Source organism: Aricia agestis, chromosome 2 (genome assembly GCF_905147365.1).
Source record: "Aricia agestis chromosome 2, ilAriAges1.1, whole genome shotgun sequence".
Taxonomy (NCBI): Eukaryota; Metazoa; Arthropoda; class Insecta; order Lepidoptera; family Lycaenidae; genus Aricia; species Aricia agestis.
In genome coordinates, this window is record NC_056407.1 from 3,474,339 (window position 1) to 3,486,313 (window position 11,975).

General features: G+C 36.2%; 2 protein-coding genes across 2 annotated transcripts; both read right to left on the minus strand.

The window, feature by feature from the left end:
• Window positions 1-223: 223 nt before the first annotated feature.
• Window positions 224-2,353, minus strand: LOC121739603 (all trans-polyprenyl-diphosphate synthase PDSS2-like). The gene is made up of 2 exons (XM_042132092.1): window positions 2,084-2,353; window positions 224-1,232 (listed from the first exon to the last, which is right to left on the minus strand). Exons 1-2 carry the CDS (start codon window positions 2,315-2,317, stop codon window positions 273-275), a joined length of 1,194 nt encoding a protein of 397 aa, XP_041988026.1. The 5' UTR covers window positions 2,318-2,353; the 3' UTR covers window positions 224-272.
• A 1,757-nt stretch (window positions 2,354-4,110) lies between these two features.
• On the minus strand, window positions 4,111-8,030 carry LOC121736290 (androgen-dependent TFPI-regulating protein-like). Its single transcript, XM_042127396.1, has 4 exons — window positions 7,860-8,030; window positions 6,513-6,659; window positions 4,799-4,935; window positions 4,111-4,324 (listed from the first exon to the last, which is right to left on the minus strand). The coding sequence occupies exons 1-4, from the start codon at window positions 8,028-8,030 to the stop codon at window positions 4,111-4,113; spliced, it is 669 nt and encodes a 222-aa protein (XP_041983330.1).
• Window positions 8,031-11,975: the final 3,945 nt, after the last annotated feature.

Sequence of the window (11,975 nt, forward strand, 5' to 3'; positions counted from 1 at the left end):
AAGTGAAATTAAGATACTTATTCATTTTAAATTAACAAATTAATATTTCTTGTTGAAGAAATAAAATATTATATTTGAAAGTGTTTTCTTTAAACAGTAGTATTATTTACATGATACTCCGATGTAACGAATTTGGAAGATGATTTTTTTTCCTACAGCACTAACGTCAGATAGGTCGTTTAAATGTCTAAACAATGTGTTTTAATATTTTTCTTAAAAACTACTTAAAACAGATAGGTATTAAAATTTGTTTCAGTCTCAGCACAAAAATTTTACAAAGTATTAATCAACTTCTTCAACATATCTATGGACTCGTTGTGACCGATGCTATCAACGTACTGCGTCGCTTTCTTCGCGTGTGCTTCACACAGCATTTTGGTCTTCTCCACAGAATCCGTTTTCAGTATATTAAATTTCAAATCTTCGTAATCGACATGGTTCACGTCGTTTTTAGCTTGCTCTATTATCTTGTATAGGTCAGGATTACTTTCAAGCGCGAACAGCACTGGCGCGCTAGTCAGAGAAAACTGCTCCTTACTATCGGACGTTAGAGCTTGCAATTCTATAGCACCTTGCCAGGCTAAGCCCACGTGACATCCGAAGTTGTACGCGTAGTTTTCAATTTCTCGACTCTGCTTGGCGAGGACCATGGCCGCTTGGCATCCTCTGCCGAGAAGACTGACGCCGTTATAAATCGACCGAGCCGTCCACTCCTTCCTCGATTTGCCAAGTATGTTTTCGATATTGAAAGACCGCGTGTCGAAGGTAAGATCCAAGTCGTCGTTAGTCAATTTGGGCTTCCCAGGTAGAGGTATGTTTTGCTCGTCTCGTTCCCCGAAGAATTCTCCTTCGGACACGTCTCTTAGTGCAGAAGACACGATGTATAGAGCGTCAGGGTTTTTCAGTCCAGCGAGCATCGCGTTTGAGGTAACCAGTAGATAATCTCCTAGCAGGATCGCGATTTTGTTACCGAAGATTGCCGATTCTGTGTTCTTAGATCGTTTCGTATATGGTACGTTTATGATGCCCTTGTGGATCAGATGTCCGCTCCTCATCATTTCCGTCAGCTCCGCCAGTTGTCTTTGCTGTTCGTAGACCGTTTTTGGGTTTGCACCGTACGTCCGAACAGATTTCGATAGGAGTAGGATCACTAGTCCCCACGGCTGTAGATTTTTCGTATCCCCGTACAGAACGTTTTTAGCTGTCTGCATTACCAGTTGATTGCTGCCGACCTGTAAAGACATTAAAAATATTAACCACGCGCTGTTAAATCCTTTGTAATGTTTAACACTTTGGCTCATTAATATCTTAACAATTCCTACAATTATGTGTAATATTCGAATGGCCCGTAAATTTTATAAATATTTAAAATAATATTCTATATCTGTTAAATTGGCTTTTGTCTTTTATTTAAATAGTTATTTGAACTCGATAAATAAATTGTATTATTAACATACGTTTGCAAACGGAATAATATTATTATTTGGTAGTTTTAGATAATGCTGTATATATGTCTGCAGTAGGGTAGTCTTTGGCCCGTTTGACTCTATGTCCATAAGAAACCTTTATTTACTTACCACTTTTCTAAAGATAAGAAACCCCTGATCAGCAGCTACCTATATCGAAATAGAATAGTTTTTATCTTGACAATATTTGGGATTTCTGCGTGATAAACGTTTTCTGCGCGAAGTTACATTACATTACATACATTAGACGACCTCTGTGGCTCAGTGGTGAGCGCGTTGGTAGCTCAAGCCGGGGGTCGCGGGTTCGAGTCCCGCCGACGGAACAAAAAGTTTTTAAAGTTCCTGGGTCATGGATGTGTATTAAATATGTGTATCATATAATAAAAATCTTAAATATATGTATAGTATAAAAGTATTAAATATATTTCCGTTGTCTGGTACCTATAACACAAGTCCTTCAGGTACTTACCTACCACAGGGCCAGACTGACCTGGTGTGAAGCGTCCATAGATATTATTTAATTAATTTATATTATGTAACGTTAAATTTAATTAATGTTTTAAGAATAAACTTACTACAACCGTGTTCTTTATTTTTTATACCAGTAAAAAACTCACCAATTTCCTCAAATATAGCGCCAAATTCGCGAACTCATCGCTCAGAAGCCTCCTCAGGTTCATGAACGAAGTCGGGTAGTCGACCACCTTCTCCGCCTCCCTGATGATGTTGCTCCACTTGGTGAGCGGCGGCTGCAGCAGCATGAGCAACTCATCCTTGTTGAAGCTGGCCACGGTGGACTCCAGGCGTCTTTGGCGGAAAAACGCCGGAGCGAGCACTCTCCGCGCGAGCATTTCTAAATGACTGTAGTGAAAGCGGCCAGTCGTGCGTTCCCGCGTATAATGTAGATCTTAAGTGGGTTGCCAACCTTATATTGCAGTTTGCACTGTTATTCTTAGTCATATGCAAGGTCAAAATTTAGTCCGGGGATTGCACGAGACGAATTACAAAAATTACATACACTGTTTTTGTTTCATTTCATATTCGGGCCACTTAGATATTATGAAAATATTATTATTATTATTATTATTTTTTTTATAATCGGGAAAATTTTGTGTCTCAAGATTAATTGTTTATACCTAATACATACATAATATGACTTGCAGAATCTATAAGCTAAAACAGTGCTAATAAACTGTATAATATACAAATAGGCAGCACGTCTATGACTTGGCACTGTTTAAGACGTAACTTATTAGCACTAGACAAGGCCCTTGTAGTACTCCTGCACTATTTTATAGAATAATTTATAGAAATGAATTACAGATTAAAATTAGCTTATTTTATTTAATCTACAATTAAGTATAAAGCCTAAGTTTTATACTTTTAAATCATTTTAAGCAATCATGTAAAAAAGGAAAACATTACGAAAAGAACTTAAAAGTTATCCCCAAATCGAAGGAGTTTTATAAGCCGGTAACACTTATAAAGTGTACTTGACCGTGAAAAGTAGGAGGCGATCGCGTTCTAATAAACAAAATAAAAAACAATAAGTAACATGGGCACCGGGCATTTTGATCCCGACGCGTATTAGACAAGAATGATTAAAATATTTTGGACCTTAAACCGGTTAAACTTTTTTGGAATGACCAGGGTCCGTCCTGACAATTAGAAAGTACGGTCATCATTTGATGATAAAGATCATTTTATACTGGTCTTTTTTGTGCGTTTTCAATTTAATATCGATTGTAAGCTGTAGAAAGTTACAAAGCTGCATTTCCATGCTAAAATCTCGTTACTATCACTGAGACCTATTAAGTGACTAACATTATTTTGAATGTGTGTACGGTACCTATTATAATTTTAGGACCCTAATTAAATGCTTTTTCACTTTCCTTTACATCTAGGTCAGCACACTCTTGAGTAAGTGTTTATTATGTTTTAGCATCATTTTTTTTGTAAACTGAAGTTATGCTTAAAAATGTCTAGAATAAAAAAAACATAGTTAGTCTTTTATATAATATATACTAATACTGATACAATACTAATACTAATTAAGTACTAATTACTTTGTTTATTTGATTGTTTGAACGCGCTAATCTCAGGGAGTACCTACTGGTCTGATTTGAAAAATTATTTTGTTGTTAGATAGCTCATTTATCGAGGAAGGCTATAACCTATATTTTATCACGCCAAGACTAATATAAGAGCGAAGAAACAGAGGAAAATGTTGAAAAAACGGGGAAAATTATTTACCTCTTATCTTACGAACTACTGGAGCAGTTTTTAAGTTATTCACAGGCACAGATAAAAAGTAGACCACGTGAAGGATTCAAGGCTTTTTTGTGGGCTAACTTAAAAATAAATAAATAAAATAAAAAATGTTTTATTTCTGAGTAAATTTAAATCAAATGTTTTCAGAATGTCTACCTGATGCCTACCACCGGTTCGGGAACTACCCCGGCGAGAAGAACCGGCGTAACTTGTCTGTGAAATTCCTAATTTACGCGGGCGAAGCCGCGCAGAACGTCTAGTCCTTAAACTTAATATTCTATTTAATAATCCTTCATAATTTTATAATTACCTTTCTGGATGATAGACAAGATAAAACTATGGATACAAAATATGGTGCCCAACAGTTATGTTTTTATTCAGACTTTGTTATCTCTGTTGAATCTGGAAATAGTGACAGTTTTGTATCATCAAGCTCTGGTTTTTTCTTATCGCTCCACTGCGCGTAGTAAGCTGTCAAGATGACAATGTATACCGTTATAGGTATCATAGGAAAGTATACGGTTCCGTACATCACCTTAAATATTGGATAGAGCCATACCCCGTCTTGATTGTACGTATAGAGTACCCTGAAAAATAAATTGTCATTTGATGACGGTAATATTTAAATTGCATCGTACCCTGATGGCCGGTTGATGACGTTTTTGACAGGAGTTTATCCTTTCTTCGTTGTAGATTGGTAACTTTTTGACGTGATCCAATCAAGGGACCTCAAACAGAGAGCGGTCACGCGATCAAGCGTTCAAGAGGTCAGATTTGCGTTCTCTGTGTTGTATGATGTTGCATAGATATACTCACACAGGGGGCGTTCTGACCGCGTCAGAATTGCTCCTGTGCCACCGACCGCTCGAACGTAGAATGCGAACGCAAAACCCTTGAACGCGTTACCGCTCTCTGCCTGAACGGTCCCTAACTGTCGAAGAACCTATAAAATAGGGTATTAATGAATAGGTACTTACAACGCATAATAAGACCAGTAGAAGATTGATAAGAAAGTAACATTCGTTTTATGCGATGCAGGATGTGTTTTTGGTTCGAAATACAGCTCCAAAAGCGCAAAGGGTAAAATGAATGTGTGCATGATGTGGTTGGAATTGGAAGACACAAGTTTGTCCACGAAGAGTGGACACACTAGATGTCTATTGTAGTAGTACAATACCCAGAACACAAGAAACACCACCTGAAATAACATTAGTTATATCGTTCAAATGTCCTTAAAAGGACCATAGTGTTTGAAATTGAAATCTGATTAAACATAGCGTACAGTAAAATTATTATAATAATCATGCTCAGCCATTTTCTACGTTGGTTAGCGACAGACTCTGCAGTCTCAACTAATTTGGCTAGTGATGAACTGATAGAAATATTTACGGTTCTCTACAATATGGTTACCTAAAAATAACAAGTAGAGATCCATATTCGTCTATGATTTTATATGTGCACTATAATATGACGCCCGCAACTTCGTTGCGCCAAAATTCGTTTATCTCACGGGAACCGTAGATTTTTTCGGGACAAAAAGTATCCTACGTCCTTACCTGGGTCTCAAAGTATCTCCATACCAAATTTCAGCAACATCGGTTCTGTGGTTTAAACGTGAAGAGGTGATCAGACAGACACACTTTCGCATTTATAATATTAGTATGGATGCAATAAACTGCTTCGCAATCATGGCTATCCATCAATGGGCCAACGTAGCAGGTGTCATAAAAAGCGTTAGAGCAATAGCAGAATGATGTCACACTGCAATTAGCATGTTAGTATCTTTACAAGGAGTTCTCACGAAACACAAGGGATTGCTTGATTAGCTTCCCTTTTTAGGGTTCCGTAGCCAAATGGCAAAAACGGAACCCTTATAGATTCGTCATGTCTGTCTGTCTGTCTGTCTGTCCGTCCGTATGTCACAGCCACTTTTCTCCGAAACTATAAGAGCTATCCAATTGAAACTTGGTAAGTGCATGTAATCTGTGACCCGCTTTAAGATTTTGATACAAAAATGGAAAAAATATTAAAAATTTTAGGGGTCCCCATAGATACAAGTGAAACAAAAAAATATTTTTTTCATCTTATCTATGCGCGTGGGGTATCTATAGATAGGTCTTCAAAAATCATATTGAGGTTTCTAATATCATTTTTTTCTAACCTGAATAGTTTGCGAGAGGGACTCTTCCAAAGTGGTAAAATGTGTGTCCCCCCCCCCCCCCCCCCCCCCCTCTAACTTCTAAAGTAGGGGCATGATAAGTCTAAAAAAAATATATGATGTATATTACTACAAAAACTACCAACGAAAATTGGTTCGGACGAGATCTAGTGAGTAGTTTTTTTTATACGTCATAAATGGTAAACCTTAATTTAACTTTCATGAAATGAACTGAAATATGGAAATAAATCAAAAACCTCTTAATTTCACAAAAATAAACCTTATTGCCGCTGCGGAACCCTTCATGGGCGAGTCCAACTCGCACTTGGCCGGTTTTTAAATGAGGAAATGCTTTTGGCGTACCCGGCGGAAAAGTTACATCAGCCAGGGTATGAGTACTGCCCAGGCGTGGGATCTACGCATCATTTGGTACTCCAGAGTAAAGCACCATGGGGCTTACCTTATGATTTTTTTTCCTAAAGGCAGGTCATTGTAGCCCTGACGTCACTGCGACCCTTGAGGATCTATTGTGACTCTACCTTATGGTAAAGTCCCAACAATAACACCCAACGCAACTTGCCTATCTTGGCATACTTTAATAATGTTACTTTACTTACCCAAGTAGATGGCCATATGAATACACTAAACAAGAAATCTCTGAACCTCTTCAAATATTTCGGTAGTTCATATTCTTCGTTAGAAGAATGCTTTATTTTTAAACTCTCACAAATTAGTCCAATACCAGAATAAACCATGTGTAGGAACTGAAAAAACAAATATTATGTCAGTGAATAATATTATGATCTCTAGGACTTGTTACTAACGGTACAAAATGTTTGTTAATTTTAGAATAAAAACTGCAAGGGCGTTTCAATATCATACTATAACCAAAATATATTCTGTATACTTAATGTAACATTATCTACTAATTTATTTGACGAAGGTACAGCTCATAGCTAAGGATTTTATTATGCCATATACTTTGTGGTTATAATAATATTATGATTAAGAGCCAAAGGAAGATCTCCCGAAAGACCAAAGAGTCTGAAATTATCAATTCAGACTCTGAAAACACTACTGTTTTCAGGGCCTAGAGTAGTGTCAAGCGATTATCGTAAACGCCAACAATATGTATAGGATTTGACATTAGTATTCGCTAACGAAGTGCAATGACTTATGTCAAATCGCATACATGTCCAACTCCAAGTTTTCTAACAACATCACACAAAACTTTGATGCTTTGCGCTGCTTGCTACGCTGCGTTATTTAAGGAATAAAAAATAGGTGCTTGCCAATTTTCCGACTCTTTTTTATGTAATAAGGGGACAAACGAGCAAATGGGTCACCTGATGGAAAGCAACTTCCGTCGCCCATGGACACTCGCAACATCAAAAGAGCTACAAGTGCATTGCCGGCCTTTTAAGAGGGATAGGTAAGGAAGGGAATAGGGAAGGGTATGGAAGGGATAGGGTAGGAGATTGGGCCTCCGGTATACTCACTCACTCGGCGAAACACAGCGCAAGCGCTGTTTCACGCTGGTTTTTTGTAAGCCCGTGGTATTTCTCCGGTCGAGCCGGCCCATTTATGCCGAAACATGGCTCTACCACGTTAAAAACGTCTCTGATTAAGCACCACTACAAAAATTTAACAAAATCGGACCAGTCATTTATACGTTATAGGAGCTTGGCAGTGTACGCACTACACCGCGACAGTAGACTTTATAATATACCCAACTAGATGACGCCCACAACTCCGTTGCACCAAAATTCATTTACCGCGCGGGAACCGTACATTTTTCCGGGATACACAGTATCCTATGTCCTTTCTCGGGACTCAAAGTATCTCCATGCCTCAGCAAAATCGGTTCAGCGGTTTGAGCGTGAAGAGGTAACAGACAGACAGACATGACATTTCGCATTTATAATATTAGTATGGAAGTATGGATATAAGATTTCAATACTTACAACAATCCACCCCGTGAAGAACCTGTTACGTAGCGGATAGTACGCTTTTATATCTGGATTCTCGGATATCTCGTTGTGTCTCGCGTCTATAACGACTTTGTTGGACACGTGCAACACCAGTGTCAGACTATACAAAAGTATGCGACTGTATGAACGACTACAAGCTGTCATTTTAACCGACTTCCAAGAAGGGGGAAATTCGTCTCTGTATGTATCTGAAACTTGTGAAAAAAATAAATTATATTCTGATAGGTTCATTCATTTTAAACAACTAGATGTTTCTGTTCTTTTAGTAGAAAGTGCTTAAACTGAACCGTAAATTTTGCCTCTTAAACTGTACGATGATCTCGTTATTGAAAGAAACCCCATACCTACGTCTTATCATCTAAATCGGTTCAGCGGTTCGCGTAAAGAGGTGAGGCTCTGCCTACCTAGCATACGCCAACGAGATATCTCACTCTACATGTTTTCTCGATGTTTGATGGTTTGTCTCTTCATCTCTATTGACCCTAGCATGACAAACATTTGTTCTCGCGTAGATCTATCATCGAAATAACACATTTTTATAGAGTTTGGTCGAGATAATGTCGAGATTTTGACATTATGAGACGAGTAACTACTCGTCTCATAATGTAAAAATTTAATTATCTCGAGAGTAAGATATCTCGTTGGCGTATGCTAGGTAGGCTGGTGAGACTTAAGAGACAGGCATAATGACACACTTACACTTAATATTAAGTAAGGACAAATATAGTATGTCAAAAAAGTGAAGAAATTGAAAAGTGGCATCATCGTAGTGTCATCCCTTTCAAATCAATCTAAGAAAAAAGGAATGACACTACGATGTTGCCACTTTTTAATTTCTTTACTTTCTTGACGGACTATAGGTATATGTTTTAATAGAAAACTACCTAAAATTTAAACACATCGACACTAAATTAATCTTAAAAAAAATATTATGTCAGTAAATAATTTAATAAATAAAAATTATAAGTATTTAAAAAAGTCTCAAACTATTAAGTTACTAGGTTGCGAAAAAACTGTACTTACTTTTATGTTGAATATGTTGCTATTCCGACAAACTTCTGCTTAAAAGTGAACCATTAATAACTACTAAAACAATAATTAATCCTTTGATTTGACCCAAATACAAGACGAACACTTCGAAACTGGTTGAAAATAATTTGAATTAAAGGGGAGAAAAAATGTTTGATTAAAATTCAAATTACGTATTTCATTTGTAAAACGTGAGAATAATTTGAGCACTAATGATTTTTGTTTATTATCTTTATACCTGAATCAGGAAGGACAAGTTGGAGGTGATCATGAAAAAAACCGATTCAAAACCATGTTTCCTATAGTTAATTATCCCTTAGAAAACGACAATCTCGCACACTTTTAAAATTTTGACTATATTTTAAAATGTCTTGATATTTTCTTTATTAATTTGCATTTTTGCATAAGTTATTTTGTTTAGCTGGAATATCATGGTAATTAAAGAAATAATTTTTAATTATATTAAATTTATACCTCACGAGATATAAAATGTCTTAACTCTTAACCTTTTAATCCCCAAGCGGCCGGATCCGGCCGCCACAGATTATACTGCAGCCATTCCGTCTACACCCAAGCGGCCGGATGTGGCCGCGCTCTTTCGTTCGATTGAATTACGTATTTCGTTGACTTAGAGACTACTTTTGTATGAGGAAGTTTGGTTAGTTATGATCTACGATAAATTTGCCACATTCTGAATGCAAAATATTATACAATCTGTGGTCGACGAATATTTGTCAGTCATTTGAAAATCGTGAATTTTTCGTGTGTGTTCTGCCATGTTGTGTTGTTTGTTTGATATTATTGATGGATTTAACGAATGTAAGTAGTAAAATAGTTTAATTTATTAATTATAATTTATAAATAGTTTTAGATAATCATTTGAAAGAAATACTTACATCGTAATAACTTCTAGTTTACACGAGAAAATTTGGTTGTTATTTATGTGATTTGAACGCGATTTGTTTAATATTTTTGTAAATAATTGACGTTAAAAGCGTATATTATCGTGTACAAAACGATTTAGATCCTAGTAATAGTATATAATAGTATCGTTTTAGTAAAATAATCAAGATAAAAATTACCTATTTATAACGGCTTTTTGCCGGCCGCGGCCATTTTGAACTTTATTTGTATTGCACTAAGGACGAAGTTTGCTTGTGTATAATACCAAAACCGGTTTTTATTACTCTTATCTCTTATCTGTTTATTGATAACAAGTTAAGTTGTTTCAAAGAATTGTTTACATAAACAGTTTGTATAGCTCTGTGTTATTGAGATTATAATAATGTATTAATATATTTGTTGCGAAATAGTTAGAAACATAGATTTCAAAGTTTACAGTGATGAGACAAATATCACATCTGACTAAATACTATATTATGATGGCTTGATAGATAGAAAATTTAACATATATTATAATATTTTTCACACAAACATAAAATATGGATTAGATGTAAGGTTATTACATTATATGTACAAAGAGGGTAGGCCGAGCGCCATTTTTTTTTTGCAAACCACGTACCCTACATTTTTGCAAAGATTTTGGCACTTACTGAAGGGTTAAAATGTATTCAAAGAAGGATTTTAGTTGCTGCTTTAATTACGTCATGTTCTAGAAGAGAAGTAGGATCTAGGCATGAACCTTGTGGTGCACCAAATATTTTTTTTGTTGTAATCATCGTTTATTGCCGGTTTGCCGTGTGGCCGTGGTATTAATGCTATTTAACTAGAACATTCATTTCTGGAATGATGGCTGAAAAGATTGCTGCCTGACATCTTGAAATTGCTTGCTTTGTTAAAAGTATCAAGCCCGAATTTGCTCATTGGTTAATGGTTTAGATCAATGAGATATAATGATAAGTGGTCAAGTAACCTAGAAAGATATAATCAAAGACGCTTGAATGGTGTATAAAACATATATTTTATAAGCTAATAATTGCTTCAGTCCGGTCAGATTACTACTTAGAACAAGATCACTACGAGAACAATTATTCTTGTTCTTACATATTTTGTTTTGATACAGACGAGTTATCAACATAAAACAAAATTCACAATCATTTTCAAAGAATTTCTTTACATTTTCGCTCTAATTATTATAAGCTAGTTCTACTCGTATAATGTATTAAAACACACAAGACAGAATCATGGCCAATAGCTGGCCTATATAATTGTAGGAATATATAATACAAAACCTGCAGTGATAACATTATAAAGCCTAACACAAGTGCATTATATTTCAGCTCTTCGCCAATGCCAATCAAAACATCATCGTCGTAGCTATTACTTCCGTCATAATCATCATCATTGTCAATTTCATAAACAATCAATAACTTTGCGTAAACTGCAACAGAACTATCGTGTAGGTAGCGACGAAACTCAGCACCATTGGTATGAACGTCGCATTCATTGGTATTATGGACAGCACTTTGTACTTCAGTGGTCGAGTTTCGATGTAAGATATGAATTGTGTGTACATTTTGTCGACATGTGAACCTAGAATAATTCAAACCTTAATTACCTAAGCTTTGTTAAGATATTGCATAGCTTTTATTGCGGGATTTTTGCGCGACGAGCGAATCAAGAAATTCCGTAAAAATCTAACACCCGCCAATCACCAGTCACGCGGGTTGCCAGCGGCGTGCGACTAGAATTATATTACTAGAATTATATAATTGCATAAGTTAATAAAAAATGCTATGCAACAGCTTTACCGCGGCAGTCTCCGTGATCCACACGTATTTTTTTTCTTTAAGTTTTCCAGCTGCTTTGAGTGGGTTAGCTGGTAACAAATAATTGAAAGTACCTTTGGATTGAAATAGTCCATTGAAGAGCGTGATTTTGATGTCATCAGCATCTTTTTCGACGACGCCGGCTACCAGAGGAGGCACAAGCGTCAGCAGCGTTGACAATATCTTCAACGTTCTCGACACGGACCAATAGTTTATACTCTGAAATTATTTCTAGCGCTGTATGAAATGTATGGACGTCAAATTAAGATTTATAAGAACTAACATCTTAAGTTACAAAAAATTAATCATGGCGAATACAGAACTATTTGTC

Coding starts and splice junctions, on each gene's coding strand:
- LOC121739603 (XM_042132092.1), bottom strand. CDS start 2,317: ATGCTCGCGCGGAGAGTGCTCGCTCCGGCGTTTTTCCGCCAAAGACGC. Junction 1,233..2,083: donor CGCTATATTTGAGGAAATTG/GTGAGTTTTTTA, acceptor ATGTCTTTACAG/GTCGGCAGCAATCAACTGGT.
- LOC121736290 (XM_042127396.1), bottom strand. CDS start 8,030: ATGACAGCTTGTAGTCGTTCATACAGTCGCATACTTTTGTATAGTCTG. Junction 6,660..7,859: donor TCTTCACGGGGTGGATTGTT/GTAAGTATTGAA, acceptor TTGTTTTTTCAG/TTCCTACACATGGTTTATTC. Junction 4,325..4,798: donor CCCTTTGCGCTTTTGGAGCT/GTATTTCGAACC, acceptor TTTATTTTTCAG/GGTACTCTATACGTACAATC.